The sequence below is a fragment of the Tetrao urogallus genome (assembly GCF_951394365.1).
Source record: "Tetrao urogallus genome assembly, chromosome: 1".
In the NCBI taxonomy this organism is placed as follows: Eukaryota; Metazoa; Chordata; class Aves; order Galliformes; family Phasianidae; genus Tetrao; species Tetrao urogallus.
The window spans coordinates 59181947-59202767 of NC_136813.1; the positions used below are offsets into that span (position 1 = coordinate 59181947).

A 20821-nucleotide genomic window follows, 5' to 3' on the forward strand; every position below is an offset into this window, starting at 1 on the left:
AATAGACCAGAAAGGTTTTAAAAATCCAAATTATTCAAATCACTGAGATCAGATTATTTGGTTTATAATGTCTAAACTTCTGGATATTGTTTGTAATGGTGCCTTCCTGGCTCACAGACAAAAACTGGTACTCCAAATGGAAAATCAGTCTTGCTAAAGGAAATGTTTTCTCACTGTTGTTGTGCAGGCAGCATAAAATCTGGTGTTAGCAAAAGACTTTAAATATAAGTAAATATAAAACCTTATTACCTTATTTACCACATGCTTCATTACCATCAAATCATACCAATCAAAGAGAAGTTATCATGTCAGTGTTGCACAGCTCCATAATTTTTTGAGGTTTGCAAATTCCAAACTAATCTAACTTCTGCACTCTGAGCATGTAGCCCCAAAGCAAATGTGATTTTTGTCACATGAAGGATAATATCAGCTCTTTGGTATGAATGGTTCCTATATTCAGAAGAACTTCTGCCTATTGGTGGCCATTGCTTCTCCCTCTGACTGTCATGATGGAGGACCCAGGAAGTATTAACAAAGTCCATACAGCCCCAGGCCTCTTCAGTTCCTTTACTGAGACTTCAAAGTAGCATTGAACAGCCTTCAGGAGCTTCAACCTTTTAAAGTTTTCCAGAGTGCTGCTCCCCAAAACTGCCTTTTCTCCAAACGCTTTCATGTAACTGGAGAGAGGTGGCCCAAAGTGTTGCAGGGAAACAAGGGTGGCAAATTACATGAGTAGGAAGCCAGGTGTGACAAGCTCTGCTTCAATACTTCTAGACACAAAAATTAGGGCAGAGGAATCCCATTTTAGGCCTTCTTTAGGTTTGAGACTGACTTGAAGGACAGTGGTGTTCTCCTTAGCTGGAAAAATACTGTCTGGGAGCTGCTTGATCTTCCTGTTACATAGGGCCAGAGTAAGAAGTGAGCTAGGTATGTGTGCTGCTGCAGGGAAAGCTCAAAGACCTCGCCTCACCATACATTCTACTTGGTAGAAAAATATTTGGTTTTGATCAAAGGATAAACAAACAGCTTTCAACTCCAAGAGCCTGCTGTGCAACTTTCATCTCCTGAACAGTCAATAAACCTTGAAATGGCTGAGGAAACAAGATGAACACCCCATGTCCCAACATCTGGAAATACTAGTGTAAAGGGTATGGGAGGTGAGAAAGAAACTCCACGATGGGGCCATGTTGCTTTTATTTTTTTCTTCTCAAGGGACCTGAGCTGGAAAAAGCACAAGTAGCGTGGATCAGAATGGGAGGAGAGAGAGACATATAGAGGTCAGATATTTAATCAAGATAACCGTATCACCAGAATGCAGTGCCGAAAATCTCACTCTGGACTGAAAGATAAAAGCAGTAATTCTTTGTGCCCTGTGAGGAATGTCAGGTTTTGGTGGTGGCTTGTGAGAAAAATGCTGGTAGGGAACAAAGGGTGTGCTTATGTGAGTACAAAGATGTCCACTATGTATGCAGGAAGGCTTTTCCTTATGTGGAAAAGAGTTTGTCTTCTGAAATGAGTCAGCATCTCCATAAAGATTTCAATTTTTCATGTCTTGTGCACTGTGAAATGCCTCTGTAAGACTTTTGGGCCCTCACGTCTACTGTGTATGAGCCTCAGTTCGGCTGTGCTGGGCACAGAGGAGCACAGTGTTAAAACATTGAATGTGAGGCCTTCAGCAGTGCATGAAGAACATTGTGAGCCATCCGTGACCCATGCTGACACTGAACTGGGATGTGTTACCTCTGCAACAACTATCAGCTTTGCAGAGGGTAAGAGAAGCAGCTACTGGATGCAGATTTCTGTTGCAAATTGGAGGATGATGTATTGCAGGTAGTGAGCACCAAAACACTTTAAGATGTGGCTTCCCAGAGTTAATGGTGCTGGATTTGCTGTCAGCAGTTTTGGAACTGAAGTCACTTGAGGCCTTTGAATATGCAGAGCTGTTGGTTATTATTTTGCTTTCGTCCAATGTAGAAGGATATGCAGAAGACAGAAGAATTTAACCTACATGGAGTTTTCTCTGGCAGAAGTGCATCTGCTGCTGGAAGAGATGTTATCTTTGAGCAGCTGCAGTTCTCAGCCAGTTTATGTGTGTTAACTGCTGTTCTGTTTGAACTTTGATATTTGCCATTTAAGTTCAAAATTGATGGAGAAAAACAAAACCAAACTCTGCTAGAAAATCTTGAACATTATATTTTGAAGTCATTATTGCCCAATTAAGACAAATATGTAAACACTTATCCACTCAAACTATTGATGTAGGGAATTTCAGCAAGTGATTGGGGGTTTTCTTTTTCTATGTGTTCTTGTGTATACGTGGACAAAGCATACTGCTAACTCCTCTTATTTATTTTTCCTGGCCATAGGCATGAATGCAGTTGTAATGATCAACTTGTGTAAGTTTTTAACTAAGTCAGTAGTGGCTTAGCAAAAGACAAAAGGGAGGAGAAAAAAAAAAAATGGAAGAGAACAAAGAAAAATAAATGTAGTCAAGTTGTTTTTGAACTATCAGAGAGTGAATAGCATCTGGAAACATAAAAGATGATATCTATTGTTGTATCGTTAGGACTTCAAAACCAGCTGAGCAGATGAGACAGAACAAGTTACTAACAGGCTGAGGGCTCAGTGCAGCAAGCTCTCCTCAGGGGTCGCTTCTATACCCACATGTTTAAGGTTGAGCCTCCTTAATTGAAACGTATAACACAAGCAAGCCTAACATCAAAAACACTTGCCTTAGTGAAAAAGAATTATTTCATAGGTTTTTGTTTTAACTCTCCATTCTTTGAAACATCACTAATTTTCTTTTCTTGCCAGTTTTGTCCTTTTGTAATACGATCAACATTGGGATATTTTCCTTCTGTTTCAAATTAGGCTTACAAATGAATAGGCTTGTTAGCTGGAGCTAACAAACTTTTTTTTAATTTATTTATTTATTTATTTATTTATTTATTTTTGAGTCGTTTGATCTCTGAACACCCCATTCCTCTTCACATGTGGAATAGGAGAAACACTGAAGGCAGTGCTTTATTGTTCACTGGTGGTGTGGCCTTGTACTCATTCCCTCAGGGCCTGTCTATACCTAATATTGGGAGAAAATTGGCCAGCCTCAACCATAAACCTTCCAGGGAAAAGATCTGAGGATCAAATATGGACTTTGCCCTCTTGAGCAGCCAGGAAAGCTGAGCCCAGGTAACATTGGGTATCACACAGGGGGGCATCTGGTGCAATTGCAGCTCACCTGAAAACTCTGAGGACTTTGGGCCATTCCCTCTCACAAGTGTGAGGTGTCCCTGCACATCTACCTGCAACATAATAGCACTGTACAGTTAAAGCTCTCAGTAAATCTTACACGAAACAGTAAATAAATTGTCAGGCTAAGGCCATACATCTTACTGTCCTCAGCACTTTTCCCTGCCCCAGCAAAATAATGGGAGACAAAAACTAAAGTTTAAAACATTACACAGCATGAGAGTATAAAGTACGTCTTTAGGTGTCTGAGCAGTAGTGGCTCCTTACAGTGAGAATGACCAGATCTGAAACTAAAGTCTGTAGGAATTAGGGTTAGGGTTATCACAAGTTTTAAAAGGTTCAAACTAGGGAATTTGTTTGCTTCTCGCTCTTCCCAATTTAATAGCTATCTAAACTAACTGAAGAATCTGCCTGAGGCTACAGTAAATATTGGACTGAACTGCCTTTATTCTTTATATCTCCTGGAAATAACAGGAAAATCCAAAGCACTCAAGTAGTCCTCCAGTGCCTGAGATAATTTCTGCTGTATGTGATTTGCAATATTATTAGAGTTGGATGATGTTTGTTTACTAAGTCCATATGTAGATGCCTTGAAGACAGCTGGATTTTGACAGCAGCTTCAGTTCCATGACTGTCCAAATGGACAGGGTTTCCATAGGAAGTTCTTCCCTTAAGTTTGAAAACCTTTTCTGTAAGTACCTGAATACAGATTGACATTAATTTGAAAATTCTGATGTGGGCTTTCTAAATAGCTAGGTCTTTATTTATGACCAGATTTAGTTATAATCTAGTTTCCGATTAGTTTGTCAGCCATAAACTTTCTACCTTTATTGAACTTCAACTCAATGTAATATATTTTTCCATCTCATATTTCAGGCTGCTGGTTATTAATTTGCGTGGGTGCTTTATCTTACTTCACCCATTTAAAATGGCCACAGTGCCTGCAGGCACAGCTCAGCTGGCAGTAACAAGTATGGATTGCCATTCATAAATGGGCCATGGCTGTGGGAAGTGGGGCGCGAAAGGAGAGACAGCAAACTGCTCCCAGTAGCAAGGAGCAGACACATAGAGGCAAAAAGGCATTTTTTTTTAAACACTTTGTATTTCAGGATCACTTTGGTAGTCTGTTGAATACACACTTTGTGTGTTTTTATAGTGAGTCATTAAGTATTAAATAAACTTCACGAAAAGCTGTTGCTAGCTAGGAGCAGCAGTCCTTTGCACAGACCAGTAAGCTGCCACTTACAGCAACATATGTCAGAAGCACATATGGTCCCTGCTGCACCAGATTTCCTCCAGGCACAAACACTTGTGAGAGGGCATGTTGGGCAACCCTCCCCTCCCTGTGCCCTCCTCGTCCCACAGATCTGGCACATTTGTTCATCACTTCTTGTTATAAATCTGTCTTGAGATACATAAACAACAGCAATAGTCCTGTTACAAAAAGCAGAATGGTTCCTTAAAACAAAAATGTTATGTTACTATCCTGCATTTGTTCACTGTGGAGACGAATGCCTGTCTGCATGGCAATTTAAGTTAAAGCTATCTTTCAGTTAAAGAAACAAACAACAACAAATGTTCAAATCTGAATATAGGTGAAATTATTCTCCTAATCAGTATATGCTGCTTTTTAATGAAATAGTATTTAGACTCTGCTGATATCTTTTTTTTTTTTAATAAAAACATAATGCAAAAAATGGCAAAGCTTCACTGATAAGCCTTCTTCCTAGTGTCTTTATCACATTCCTATAATATTACTTACAGGTGTCTAGGAATACAAACCACTCCTTTGCACAGCTATATTACAGCCATCAGTCTTTTTTGGGGCTTAAAACAGAGTTATTTCCATATGTTGTGCTATAGCATGTTAGGATGTCTCTGCCTGAGCTCTAAGTCTTCATAGACTGTGTTAGTGTCATCTGTATTGGAACCAAAGTTAATAATGCATCTGAACACAAAACTGGATGTGCACAGGAACAGCTGACAGTGGAGTCATGGTGTACTTCAAGACTGCTTTGCTTTGCTTCTATTTGTTACTTTGCTTCTTTTTGCTCAAATGAAAAAAGGCATGAACTGAAATTCTGCAGAAGCTGGCATTTTTGGTTCCCCTTGTAGTGCAGGTGCATGAGTTGGCACTTGTTTCTAAGCCACATCTAAAGAAAAGTTTTGGCTCATAATGAATATATCAAATTATTAAATTTGATAATAGACTTAAAATATGCATATCTAACTCCCACACAGGCATATGTGCAAGGCCATTGAGTTTTAGCATCAGGCTAGCTCTTGCCATGATAGACAGCACAGAAGCACCATAGCCCCATTCCCATGTAACCAAAGGAAAATTCCTTATGCAGGCTCTTCCAAAGATGAAAATGACCACCCTTGTGTGTTGGAGAAGCTTCAGTGTGTGTAGAGAGGGCAACACGCAATATCTTCATGTGGGTAGAGCTGGGTGGCAGTAAGAAGGACAAACAGACAGCCTTCCCCATTACCATTCCTGGGAAGTGCTGCTCCCTGACATCCCACCAAGGCTCTCCGTCCTCCTACAGATGAAAAACCTTATGTTACCAATACCAAGTGATTGAATGACTGAAGGATTAGGCAAAAATCCTTCAATTACTCCACTTTTCAAATGAAGGAACAGAGAGTATGATAAACCCTGCTTATAAAGGAGATGAACTCAAGCTTATTAGATAAACTGCAGGCAGACAGAGCAGAGCAGTTTGCCGTATTAATTGAAAGGCAGTGGAAAGAAAGCTGCTGTTGACTTGTTGCAGCCTGTAAGAACTGCACAGAATTGCAGTTGTCTGTAATTGGGTTTGCCAGGAGATGGCAAGAAAAGGCATAAGCCTAGTAGCTGTGGACATGAAAGAACAGACTTGTCTCTAGCTGCAGCATTGGCCATTGACTAGACTGCTTCCAGTGCTCAGCTGGAATGAGTAAATATAATGTTGAAACTAAGTGTGATTCATTTCAGTTTGTGAAGAATTACTAGCAATCTTACAAAGTACCTGTCTTTAACCTCCAGTACAGAGGGACAGTATCTTCATCTACTGACGTGTAGATGCTCCACTGCTGTGCGGCAGGTTCTGGAACTTATAAATAATTCTTCCAAGAACTGTTACAGGGAAGGGACTGGAAACAAGATATATGCAATCTGCCTGCCATTTACATAATGGTAAAAGCATCTGAATTAACCAATTAGTGTATTTAAAGCTTTATGAAAACACTCTGTCAGTTTCAAAAATTCCTTCAGTTTTCATAATAAATGAGTTCATTTCCTTTCAAGAAATGACGTTTGAAAGAAATTTTACCATTGTTAAAGGAAATATCTTTTGAAGACATCTGTAACTTGTACTTTGTGGATACTAAGAATGTACACTTTGCATTCACTACATGCAGCTACATTTTATGTTAGGTAATATCTTTTTTCTTCCTTTTTTTTGGAAAACATTATTCTTAATTTGAAGAGCATGTACATTTCTTTGTACTTAACCATGGAACATTTCTCAGGCCATTCCAAGCCACTTAATTTCCTGTCAACTTTACCTAGTGGGTCGAATTTCTTGTGATATTTACTGGGTCAAAAGAATGGCTTGGTGAGTTCTCAGCTACTCTAGCTGCCACACCAGCTTGCTGAGCCATGTGCTGTGTGATTGGAGCAGTCTTCTGGCTTTAGGTCTGCTGAATTTAAATGTCATCACTGGATTTTTTCTGTGCACAGCTAATATAAAGCAGAAGGGATTTTTTTATCCCTGCTCCCAGCCAGAGGATGGTTTTCCTTGGCTGTTCATAGTGGCTGTTTGCATAACCTCCTCACCAATTATTTGAAAAATTATTTGAGAATCAAGAGGATGTTTTCTTCCAAACCCAATGTTTTCATGCCTTTCTTGGAATTCTATGCCAATACCACCCTGTATTTTCATACGACATTCTCATCAACAACCTTATTCCCAGTAATATTCACTATTGTCTAGTATTGTGAAAAGATGTTAGTTTATGACTTGGCTTACTGCTTTGAAAATATGGTGTGTGGCAACATGTGAAAGATTAATAAAAATATTAGCTAACTTTTAAACTGAACTGTAGAAGTTACCAAAGGAAGATCTCCACTGGGCAACCTCATTCTGCCTGCAAGAAGCAGTCCTTGAGGTACTTCATCTCAGTGTTTTTGAGGGCTTTTTTCTCCCTTGGATACAGATTTAGGAGGGGATCATAAGAAACAAATTATCCAGCTAGATGGCAGAAATTCTAGTATTTCTTTCTACAACAGTGCAGCTCCATGAAACAGAACCAACAGTCCTGCTTGTTGCTTTTGCTAGGTTTTCCTGTGGGGTCGTGAGGGCTTGCTTACTATCAGAGTTTCATGGTGATCCTGCTAGTGAAGGATAACCATGAGAACATTCATGTGATGAGTTTTGTCTATGCTCATAACAGCTCATGAGCTTTGGCTTCTCCTCCTTCTAGATGCTGTGCAAAATTGTCTTCTACATAGAATTTTCAACATGCCAGCAATGCATACTGGGGTTAGTAACATTTCAAAACGTCACGGTGAATTCATGGCTCTTTGCTAACCAACAGGAAATGCAATCAAGAAAAGCCAAGGCTCTCTCTACCTGGGCTAAGATACTGCTTTGACTGTATGAACTAAGTGTGGAAGTTTATGGCATTTCTGTTTTTCTTTTGCAGGTGCAGGGGCTACCTCTGGCATTTCAGCCATTTTCCCAAGCACCTCTGGCACAAGTACCTTCTCACCTTACCAGCATGCTCACAAAGGTAAGAAGACATTCCTGGATTGAATGCGGCAGCTGTTGGTCTCAAAAATAGTATCAGCAAAAGTGCGACTGAACTGATGGTATCTGTTGTGAATTTCATTGCCACTCTTTCCAGATTTCTCAGATGGCCATTAAAAACAATTCAGAATTAATTTTTATTTCTTGGCTAATCAATACTGCTGCTCTAGGAGGATAGACTTAAAATGCACTTGGACATTAGTGGGCAGTGCCAGCAATTAATTAGCACATTATTTGTGGTGATACAGATAAGGCACTGTGCCTCAGCAAAGCCTCATTTAGAATGGTGGCAAAAAAATGGACAAGTAAAGCCAGTCTCTTACCCAACTGTTCTAAACTGTTCTCCACTATGATTATTAGGTTTTTAAAATGTTTGAACAGAGTACATGTAACAGGAAGGATGCAGTTAATGAGGTACAGACCACACTGATCTTCCTGGTCGTTTTGTCTGTAAACAAGATCCTGAAAATCATGTTTACAGAAAAATTATTCTCCTGCCTTTTAGTATACCTGACATTTTCTGCATTCTTTCACGAGTTTTTGATTCTGACCTGTCCATCCAGATTCTGCTTCAATCTTTCTGCATATCTTATTTTAAATTCGCCCTGCAGCCATGCTGTGTTTTAAGTCTATTAAAAAAAATTACTTATTCCACAAGTACATTGTGTTCTCCCTTACTGCAAAGATTTTGAGGCAGTCAGAGATATCAATGGACCTTTTATCTCTCAGCCCATTTTGTGGAGATTTTTTGGCTTAGTATTTTTTGTTTGTTTTTCTTTCTTTTAAGTACTATTTCACTAGTTCACTGTTAGGTACGCTGCTACTCCTGCATACGTACAGTTTCTTGTATTATTAGCAGATAATACCATCCCCGGTATCTTTCCTGTATCTTTGTGTAGTCATCTGATCACATATTTTTGAGTATGTGTATTTTTGAATATGAATATGAATGAATACTATTAAGCTGTTCTTGCAGCCTAAGTCACAGTTTTGAAAATTATTAGATAGTTCCCCTTTGAGAAGTAGCATTTAGTTTTGCAATGCTTAAACAAGACTCAGATCAACAAAATGAGAGTGCAGATTCTAACGGTAGTGTGGACTGAGAACTGTTAACTATTCTTTGATCTGAAGAGTTGATTATTTACAAAAATACTTCTTTGTTTTTCCAGCAGACCTTTCAGGACAAGGACATCTGGCTACAGCTCTGATAATTGCAATGTCTACCATATTCATCATGGCAATTGCCATTGTCCTCATCATAATGTTTTACATTGTGAAAACCAAACCTTCTGCTCAAGGTAATTGTTCAGCACAACAAGTCTTTTGCTGCAAATACTATTTTAGATAGCTTCTGAGAATAATTATTGTTATTTTTACATTCTAGCCTGTTGCAAGAGCCACTCAGTAAAAAATGTTGAAGCTCAGGCTAATACACAAGAAGAGAAGAAAGAAGTACAAGGTATAAGTTGCTTTAGTTTTACGTTTTCTATCCAAGATGCCGTTGGGCTTAAGTATTCATATTACATTTCTCTTAATTACAATTCCCCCATTCATGTCTATTTACAAAATAAAATAATCATCGGTTGATCTGAAAGTAATGCCTCCTATTTATTTCCATGGAAACTGCAGCAGATACAAAGAGCAAAAAAACACTACTTGATAGAGCAAATTCTCAACTACAAAATACTCTTTTTCAACATAGTCACCACCATTAGCTATGCATTTTCACCAGCAATGAGCAAGAGCCTGCGTATTGTGCTTGTAAAAATCTTCACCCGTGGAAATGACCCACTGTTTCACAGTTGCTACGGTGGCATTGTTGCTAGAAGATTGTTGCTCATACAGTTCATCTTTCATCGGCCCATACAGATAGAAGCCAGCAGGCACCAAATCTAGACTATATGGTGGGTGTTGTGGGACAGTCCAGCCAGGATTTGTAATGTGCTCCATGGTCTTCAAACTGATGTGCGGCCTGGTGCTATTGTGTTTCAAGAGAAATTCTGTCTTCTTCTCTGGTCTGACTCTGGAAGTTAGAATCAGTGTCACGATGTAGCAGTCAGAGTTGATGGTTTGTCCAGGTTTTAGAAAATCCAGAAAGACCACTCCTTTCTACTGCAAAAGACACTGCATGTCTCTTTACCTGCTGAGGGCTGCATCTTGAACTTTTTCTTCAGTGGGGGATTCACATGTTCCCACTCCGTGGACTATCATTTTTATTCTGGCTCATAATGGTGACTCATGTCTCGTCACTGGTAATGAAGCAGTCCGGGAAACTGTCACCTTCTGCCCAGTATTGATTGGTTCAGTAGGTCCTGACAAACTTGCATGCAGTGTTCTTTCAGTTACTGTATAAGCATCAGTGGGACCAACCTGGTGCAAACTTTGCAATATTCCAGTATTGCCATCATTGTTTCCAAAACCTTGAAACTGATACTCAGCTCCAAACACAGTTCCCTGGTAATAATCCACCAATTCATGCTGATGAGCTGATTGAGATGCTCTTCATTTTGTGGTGTGACAGCTGTGCATGACCATCCAGAACATGGTCTGCTTTTTACATCACTGTCAGCATTGCTGAAATGCACCACCTGTCACCTCACTGTGCTCACTGTGTGGTCTCTGTAAACTTTCAGCAAGTGTTGATGAATGTCAGTGGGTGCCATTTTTTCTGCATGGAGGAATTCATTGACACCCCTTTGTTTCATCTGCACTTCTATGTCAGATGCTGTTATGTCAGAGTACCCCTCTGCTGCCACCTGTCACACAGCAACAACATGTAATGGATTTTGGCAGGAAGGTTCAGCTTCTTTTGCCATACCACCAACATCCATCTCTTGATACTGTGGGCCAACATCATAAAATAGGAGGCATTATTTTTGGAGCAGCCCTCTTGTAATAGTATTTGTACTTCCAGAATGTCATTTAATCCTCTGATAGCAATTCAAAAGGTAGCAGAGAGATTTCCATTTGCAGCAAGGTTGCCAGCTAAGGCAGCTCCTCAGACAAAACACCAGTTGGAATACCCATTTCCAATGTAAATTTTTCTAACTGTTTATCTGCAGATAATGTTGTGATATTCTCTGAGAAAGAAGAGTTTGAAAAACTTACAGCAACTCCAGCTAAGGCTGCTAAAAGGTAGGTAAAAAAAAAGATGCTTTCAATTTTGACTGAAGTAGGAAAGGGGTAGAGTCACCATTTATCCTGGTACAGAGAAATTCATAAAGAACAAAGTAGAAGTAGTTTTTGAGTCTGGTAGATCAAGGAAAAATGTGTGAATGAAAGAGCTGCAGGGGTTAGTTTCTGGAAGAAGTGACCAAGGCCACCATGCATTGAAACATTACCTTGAGCACCATGTGCTCTGGGTTGTAGCCCACAGAGATTCTGTGCTGAATTACAGAACTCCACTGAGGCAAGCACTGTCCTCAGTGGGAAGTCCTTCTATGGAAGGATTCTTGCAAGATAAGCATGATTGTGCAACTTGGTGAGCATTGCACATATATCCTCAGAAGATGAATGCGGTTACATTCACAGGATTTCAGGGGAATGAAAAATGGAAAACATTTTTATTCCATTACTCTGGGATAGCAGAAAGGAAATCATTGGAGTCAAACCATGAGAGACTTCACTAAGACAACCTTATCCTTCATTTTACAGTGAAAATGATGCATCTTCTGAGAATGAACGACTTCTAAGTCGTAGCATGGATAGTGATGAAGAAGCTGCAGTTGACAAGCAAGGGACACCGGAGAGATGCTTGTTATCTTTAGTGCATTTGGCCAGAGATAAATCTTCTACAAGCAATAAATCAACAGGGGTAAGGCAATTTTGAGATTTCAAATTTGAAAGTTGCTTTCTGTGTTTTTATTGGTGGTGATGGTGGGTTTTTTTTTCTTTTTTGTTTTTCTTTTTTTCTAAAGAAAACAAGATACAAACTATAAAAAAATGCACTATCACACAGATAGAACTAATCCACAAAATACAAGAGAGTTTCTTCTGACAGTTTTATTACTGACTCTCATTTGCATAATGGCATATGAAATTCCTTGAATATTGAAGAGCGTGTCTGTGTAGATGTATTAATACTCTTCAGGGTTGAAAAACACATTTGCTGTGAAAGAAGTAACTCTGCTTTTTTGCACTGTATGTTTCACAGTCTAAAGAAAGAAAAAGAAAACAGCAAACCCCCAGTATAGTTAATGCTAACATAACTAACCCCAAAGCTACTTTGACAACAGAAAATCAGACAGAAAAATAATTGGACAGTGGGGCTGAAGTCACACAGTAGCATAGCATCTGCCTGTGTTGACTCAGGGGCATGGCTATTTCTATGCCTTTGAATTTTCAGCAATATCTGAAGTTGTGCTCAGTGGGTTGTTTGTGTGTGTGTGTGTGTGTGTGTGTGTGTGTGTGCGCGCACGTAACTTCCAAAAACACATATGTGCTTAAGATCACTCCTGTGCTCCTAAGGACAATGTAAATGCACTGTTTGTTTTGCTGTGGAAGGCCCTCATTTCTTCCTGCTGAATCTGTATTGCTCAGGGCAGTTTATCTCACTTAGGCTACTCAAGGCAGGGTTAGGCACTCCCTCACCCACACAATGTTTAGTTTATATTAAGATGAATCTGCCCTTAAAAAGAAAGCATTTGCTCTGACATTTTGTATGTTTTTAGAACTTTAGAAATAATTTTAAAAATAGCAATATCTAGGACAAAATGGTATCATTAATCTAAGAACTGCATGGATTGGAAGGGAACTCTGGAGATTGTTGAGTTTTGCTAAAGCAGATTTCCTACAGCAAGTCACACGGGAAAGCGTCCAGGCAGTGCTCTGTCACCCCCAAAGGAAAGAAGCTCTTTCTCATGTTCATATGGAATTTCCTGTGTTCCAGTTAGTGCCTGTTGCCCCTTGTTCTGTCACCACCAAATACAGCTTGGCCCCATCCACTTGACACCCATCCGTTAGATATTTATAAGCACCGATATTTATAAGCACAGATTTCCCCTCAGTCCTTTTTTCTCCAGGCTGAAGAGTCTCAGGTCTCTCAGCCTTTCCTCATGAGGGAGATGCTATGTTGTGAAGAACAAAAAAGGTTTGAAATGGCATCTTGTTTGCATGTTTTACTTTGCTGGGATGGTTCTCAGATTTTCTAAAAAAGCTCATTTTTCAGCTGAAGCCAGACACACGAAGTCTCAGCCTAAGAAAGATGTTTTTTCTGTGTGTAGTTAGTTAGTCAGACTATCTGAAAATAACTTACTACTCTAACATTCCTATTTTAAAATTCAGTTTTATGAGGTCTCTGTAAAAATCCAACATTATCACACTTCTGTATGCCCTTGCTTAGAATTACATTATATAAGTTGGGCAAGTAGAAACTCAGAACATTTAATAAGAAACAGCTTGCCTTTTAAGGACTATACATAGTAGTTACATTCTCCTGAGCAATTTAGGTATCTCGTAAGTACATCTGAAACTTGAGCTTTTCTCTCAGAGCTACTGTCATTACATATTGCTAATGAGCGGAGGCCTGCTAACAAGGCTGAAGACAAAGTTGTCAATGAAAGTGCAGATTACATCAAGATTCCCCAGCCCATACCTAAGATTTCATATCTAAGCCAGTTGCCAGAAGTTAGAAAAGCGGTAATTTGCTTGAGGCTAGAGACTGAATAGCATTTCTAGTACTAGAAAGAGTATTAAGTAGCTTTTTGAGAGGGGTAAAGAAAGTCGAAGACCTGCTCTTATCAAACGCTGTTCTGGTTAAACCAAAAACCATTATGCAAGGTGCTACCACATGGAGGATCACCAAACCCAAATCCACTTGCTTGCTTCCATCAAAAGCTTTAAAAATTTCCCATCTTCTGGCTCAAGCAAAAAGATCATCCTGAGTAATTTTGCTTCTGCTTGAAATTCTTTACCCTCATTCCTTGTTCTAAAAATGAAGAGAGAATGAAAATAGGCACCTATTCATTGTCTTATATGAATTTTAACAAATTCCTTTAAAAAAAAATTTTCTGTTTATAAGCGTCTGAAACAGCTTATCAAATGTACATCAGAATCCCAAAGATTAGCATGTGTAAAGTGTACCCAGAATTTGTGAATAAGTCAATGTCTGTATTGCATTTCCCTGTAACATGGCATACTGTGAAACAGGCATTGGGTGGAGCAGCCAGTTTGTTGTCTCCAGCTGCAAGTCTATTAATCCAAGTAATTGATGTGTCCTGCCACTTACAGTCCAAATAAAATGAGAAAAATCTTCCTAAAACAAAACAAAACAAACCAACCAAACAAACAAATTTTAAAAAAACAATAGTGAAAATAATAGAGCTTTTTTCATCCTGGTTTGCAGTGAAAAGTGGTGAATTTGTAGAGATAATGCTGGAATCCTATCAAAATGACAGCTTTTCAAAGAACTCAGTCCTAATGAAAGCTGGCAGAGAGATGACAATTCCAGCCCCTGAGAACTCCTGACATTTTGACATTTATTTTCAAACCACGTTGAATCGAAGGCCAAACCTTGAGAATATTTTGGCTAAATGAAACTACATCAAAATGTCCATTTTCAGCTTAGAAGATGTCAAGTTTTCAGTTTGACACTCTTTCTTGTCAAAAATGATGACAGCACCCTCGACCTTAAATTTTCCCTGTCTAAATTGCTACTGATTTTTTGTCTCTCTATAAAATCTTTCAGATTCACACAAGTAATGTATTGTGGAAGCAAATATCTGATTAATCAGCAATGCAGTAAGCAGTTTTATGCCAAAAGACAGAAAAGGTGATCCCCTCTAAAGTTCTCTTACACTGTTGAAGGAAGGCAATTTCAGTCTGATTTCCAATTTACCTGGAAATCCCTTGCATTTTTTCCGTGTGACATTGAATTTGTCCTCATTATCTGGAGTTTCCTTCAGTCTGAAAGAGAAACAAAACACAGAAGCACTTAGAGTAGAAAAGACACTATCTAAAAGAAGAAGAGATTGAAAGAAAGTTCTCAAGCAGTGGTAAGCCAAAGCAGAAACTTTTACTTTTTGCTGGATTGTTGCATCCTCTTCCATCAGTCTTCAAAAATGACCCTTGAGGACATGATGTGATAATCTCTTGAGCCATTAAAGGAGGGTCTCCCAGAGGTTTTGTACTACTGTGTGCCATTTGTTTACTCTCATGACCAAAAAAATAATGCAACAAATCTCTTCTCTTTTAGATTCAAAGTCGAAGGAAAAAGATACTTGATGTGTACGCTAACGTATGTGACGTTGCAGAAGGTGAGTGTACAGAACTTGTGCCTCTTGTAAAAGCACAAAATTAAATCACAGTTGTTTGCTGTAAAATGTAAATCCCTCTATTTTCCTATGGAAATGACTGTTTCATGGAAAGAAAGTGCAAATCTGGAAAAAGCTCCTGGGGGCAGATTTGTTGCCATCTGGCAGGAAGCACTATGTTGCCCTGATTCCAAAGCTGTTCAGGTTGGGGTTTGTGCACCACAGCTGCTCTCCAGATGGAGAGATGCAAGAGTGATGTGGACATCCACATGGACCAAGCTGCAGAGAACTTTCCTTTTCACCTAAAGGAAATGTGTTTATCTGTTTAGTTGCATATCTGTTTAGTTGCATTAATGGATAAAAGGTTTTAATAAGTTGGGTCCAAATACGAAAGTGTGATTTGTGGAGGGTCAGGATTGTGTTTCAGACAAAAGTCTTGACCTACTCTGCTTCTCTAAGAGCTGTCCCACTTCTCATGACAACAAGCAGAGTTTCCAGGTAGGCCAGCATTGTCCATGTTAACCCTCTTTATCACTTGGCTAGCTGGAGTGTTTCAGCAGAAGATACACAAACTAATGTTCATGCAGTACAGAGGATGTGACTGCATTTACCTTTTTTTGTCTCACATACTTTGTGTGCACACACGTGAACAAGTTTTCTGTGATTCAGGGAGCACTATCTCCCATCAAATTATTGCTGTTGTGTGTGAAGCAGGAAAACTACAGAAGCAAAAAACTGTTTTCAGAAGCAGTGTACAAAACTACAGTGATCGGCAGTGCAAACAAAAACTGTATGAGAAGGAATAACTTTTTTCCTTATGAAACTTATAAATAATCTCTAGAGATTCAGTGTTAGCAGTGACAAGCGAACATTTGCAGGGACTTTTATGCTTGCAAGCATCTGGTGTCTTTGCTGCACCTCACTTTGCATTCCTACAAGGGCAACTTTCAATTACAGTGATGTTACAGCAGCTGCTGTTGAAGGAGTCAGGGAAGGGTCAGAGCTCTTGACTCAAATGCTGTGCTGGACATGCAGAGGTGTATTCATGGAGCCACTCATGAGGGATATGTTTCCAATACACTCCTCATAGCAAGTGAATTGTTGCAGGAGGGGGCAGTACCATAGGAATGTACACAGCCTGTTTAGTACTTCTTCCCCAGCAAACTTTTTACTCCAATTATTCTGTGAATGTTGTAGCCTACTGTTACCAGATGAGATACGGAGCTAAACATACCTATCCTGTTTGGAGCTAAACATACCTATCATGAACTCACACTTGAAGATTTTAGCTGTGCCTATTGCTAATAGTATTTTAAGAAATTCTTTGAACAGCCAGGAGTTGTACACAGAGCTGTCTGACCAGAACCCTTCATGTTGCAGGCCTGAGCCCTACGGAGCTGCCGTTTGACTGCTTGGAGAAGACCAGCCGAATGCTCAGTTCAACATACAACACCGAGAAGGCCATAGTGAAAACGTGGCGTCACCTTGCTGAGAGCTTCGGGTTGAAGAGGGACGAAATTGGTGGCATGACAGATGGCATGCAGCTGTTTGACCGCATCAGCACAGCAGGCTACAGCATCCCAGAACTGCTCACCAAACTGGTACAAATTGAGCGGTTGGATGCCGTCGAGTCTCTGTGTGCAGATATCCTGGAGTGGGCACAAGCAATGCCTGCTCCTGAACCAGCAGTGACTTCCTGATGGGCCTGGCTGGGGCCTGTGCTCCCACAACACCTCTGAGAACAATGATCCCAGCCAGCAGCACGTTGGAGACTTTGGATAAGAGACCATTTCTTCTACATAATCACTCCTGGTAACCAATGGGAAGCTTTTCTCTTTTACTTCTACGAAAATGAAGTTATACATCTACCAAAACAAGAACAGAATTCTCCCAAGAAGCTTGGTATGAAACAGGTGGTGAAACAAAAAAATTATGTTAAGCAGTTACTGACAATAAGCAGACACAAAAACATGAATTCTGCAGCCTGTTTTTGAGTACATATGCAGATATGCCTGCTGCTGCCCTTCCTGCCTGGTTTGCAAGCTGTTGAGTTGCTCGCCGGAGATGGCTTTATCTCTTGGGGCTTTGGTCAACCATTGGTCTAGCAGTTACAGTCAACAATGGCACCACAGCCACAGTATCCATTAATACACATTAAGCACCTACATTTCTATCAGCTCTAACACATTTAATATTTAACCAGTTTCATTTTCTATATTCCCTATGGGTTTATTAAATCTAAAAGTATGTGCATAGGTGTATATACACAGTCCTCAGATCAACTAATTATAGTATATGAAAAAAAACTCCAAGATAATTTACAGATGGAAGCGCTTCTAAACGCTGTATATAATGCATGTAAATGCACTCGTGGTCCATACCCTCATTTCAGAAATTGTAAATTCAAACTGCACACTCTGCAGACAAACCAGTTGGCTAAGGGCAGTGTGAGTTGGCAGTGATCCCTCACAAGTGCAGAGGAGAGCAACAAGTTTTTCTCTTCCTTACCAGAAAAAAAAGCAATGCAAACTGTGCACACACAGCTTTGACTTTCCAATAGTGACGTCTGTATGTCAAATAATATTTCAAGCAGAGGAATATTCAGACAACAGTTGGGCACGTGTGACGCTGAGAGCAAAAACAGTAGATTTCTTTAGATAGTTGGAAAGTACAGAAACAAGTGGCTTTGAAATGCTGTGCTCCAGTGCATGTAAAACGTGGAATCATAGAATCATCAAGGTTGGAGAGATCATCTAGTCCAACCATTCACTTACCATCAATACTTCCCCACTAAATCATCTCCCTGGGCAGCATGTTCCAGTGTTTCACCACTCCTTCAGAGAAGAAATCTTTCCTAACATCAAACCTGAAGTGTGAGCACAGACCCCACAGATGGAAATTAGCTCTTCTGGAAGGTGAAGAATCAAAAACCACAACAAAAATCCCATTATTTGTTCCTGTTAGCTACTCTGATTTTCTTTGTCAAAACGTTTGTGAACTTGTTTAGATCCCAATCCAGAAGGTGATGCCAAATCTCTGCGCTTAATTTGTAGCTAAAATTAGCAATGACTGATTTCAGTGTTTAATCACTAAATGGAGAGTACCATCACTTACCAGCCTACACTTTTTCAATTCCAAATTGCTCGACCAAAAAAAATTTTGTGAGAAAAATATTAACTCTAACTCTGACGTTGGTAACCAGCATTCCATCACTTAATAACCAGATCTTATCTATCATAGTATCATAATTGTGCTGAACACTTAGTATCACCCTTTAACGTCTGTATTTACTGATCTTTTCAGCACTTCATCTGTATTGCAGAGGAAGTACATACTGCAACATAAAACCTCTCCTCGCTGTTCTTTCACCATTTCTTCAGTGTCGTTAACTCACTCTTTGTTAATTTGCATGTGCTAAATCTGAGGAGAATTTTGATTTTTCTTATAAAGGAAGATGCAAACTGCATTTATTTGAATATTTAACTGGCTAACTGATGTTTAATTTATGGATAGGATTCTTGCTATCTTGAAATCAATGACAAATTAGTACAGACTTCAACAGGCTTCAGTAAGATTCAGAGGTTTGCTGACAGCTCTGCAATCTTCAACAAGATTTCCAAGACCCTACATTTGCAGATTCAGTCTATTGCTACTAAAAAAAGGAAAAAAATAGAATGGGAGGATTCTGCTTCTCTTGTGCCAGTGTATAACTGCAGTGTTATTCAGTTGACTATCCCCTATATTTCATGTTTCATTTAATATTACGCACCACTCATCATTTGTTTAAAAGAAGCCAAAGGAATCCTCTTTTGTACATTTGTTGGGCCTTAAAAAGTGAGGGTCTTGAAATCAATGGTGTCAATGTGAACACAGACTATTTAACATTATTTTATTTAGTATACAGTATTTTTATTGTTACACAAAAGATGTACAGGAACAAAAAACCCCGTATATCTTGCCAAATCTTACTTTCTAATAATTTTGTTTAATGCTGTATATATAACTTATTATATTGTAAAATATGAACATAAAATATGTTAATAAAGAGGTCAAACACAATAGTATTATCTTTTTTATATTATTCTATTTTTAATTCATATATTGCCTTATAAATGTGCAATTAAATATATTAGCCAGGGGCTAACAGCACATTCCTGTGGTATGGGAGCACCGAGGTAACATGCATGAAGGAATCTTTGCATTCCCACATCGTACTGCTTGTTTGCACTGCACTTTGAGAAGTTTTGAAGCAAAGACCACTCTTCCTTTCTCAACAATTTTGGTTCAATATTTCACCTCCAATGTACAAAGCGAAGTCCAGGTTCCTTAGAGAATCAGAATGAAAGTTGTTATATATATACCAAGAGGTGATACAGACTGGGAGACTAATGAGTAATCTCACAATAGCAATACTCTCTAATTAACATTTTCATTGTGTTCTAATTCTAAATTAGCAGTTCTATGAAGCATTATCAGAGACTTTACCTGGAAGCTTTTACTGCATGGCAGAACAACTGTATTCATCCAGTCCTATGCTTGCATTGTGCAGACCACTAAGAGAACTGCAGCATCTACAGAAACCGTCACTGAGCTACATCTCCCCCTGGCAGTGATGATTAAGCTGAGACTGTCAAAATATCTCAAACAAATTAAACATTTTTCTAAAAGGAATCAACACAGTTCTGCTTAAAAAACAGTTCGGTGCTTTGTTTATTCAGGTTCATTTCTGGTTTCAGCATGATGAATACATTCTTGTTCTGCCAACTATTAAAGGAAAGAAAGACTCCAGAAACTGCAACAAAAGCTTGGAGTTTGCCAGACAGCCAGGAGAAAATGATGTTTGGAGTTTCACCTAGCTTTTTTTTCCACTCCCTGCGCTGCACATGTAGGAGTTAGAGCAGCATGTGCTGCTCCTGCTGAAGATGTAGACGTCTGAAGGGCCTGACCATTCTTGGCTTCAACACACTTACTAAACTAAACTACTAACTAAAAAGAGAAGGTTTGGCTTCTGTACTTTAACTTGACAAAGCACAAACTTGGATCTGGGTAAAACATCCATGTTCTTTCACTGCATAATTAAACAAAAAGATGGTCTTCTACAATAGAGTGACAGCATCAGTAGACAAAGGGAAGGCAGCTGATGTTGTCTACCTGGAATTCCGCAACGCTTTTTACATGGTCCCACACCACATCCTTACCTCTAAATTGTAGAGAGATGGATTTGAAGACTGTACTACTTGATTGATAAAGAACTGGTTGTATGGTTGTAGCCAGAGGGTTGTTGTCAATGGCTCTGTGTACATGTAGAAGCTAGTCATAAGCAGCGTCCTCCAGGGGCCCTCTCCAACATCTTCATCAATGACATAGACGAGGAGATTGAATGTTCCCTCAGCAAGTTTGCTGATGACACCCAAGCTGAGTGGTGCAGTTGACACAACAGAAGGAAAGAGATGACATCAAGAGGGATCTGGATATACTTGAGAAATGGGAACATGAGAAACTAATGAGATTTAGCAAGGCCAAGTACAA

The 20821-nt window shown here is 39.3% G+C and overlaps 1 protein-coding gene across 2 annotated transcripts in view; it reads left to right on the plus strand.

The window, feature by feature from the left end:
- The window catches only part of EDAR (ectodysplasin A receptor), a gene marked incomplete at both ends in the record, with an annotated part of 59798 nt that extends 42806 nt beyond the window's left edge, over positions 1-16992 (plus strand). The window contains 7 exons of one of the 2 annotated variants that reach the window (XM_079540905.1): positions 7939-8025; positions 9212-9340; positions 9427-9501; positions 11105-11177; positions 11697-11856; positions 15235-15295; positions 16673-16992. In XM_079540905.1, coding sequence (XP_079397031.1) covers positions 7939-8025; positions 9212-9340; positions 9427-9501; positions 11105-11177; positions 11697-11856; positions 15235-15295; positions 16673-16992 — 905 coding nt within the window. The remainder of the gene's footprint in view (positions 1-7938; positions 8026-9211; positions 9341-9426; positions 9502-11104; positions 11178-11696; positions 11857-15234; positions 15296-16672) is intronic. The other variant, XM_079540906.1, reaches the window with a different exon arrangement.
- Positions 16993-20821: the final 3829 nt, after the last annotated feature.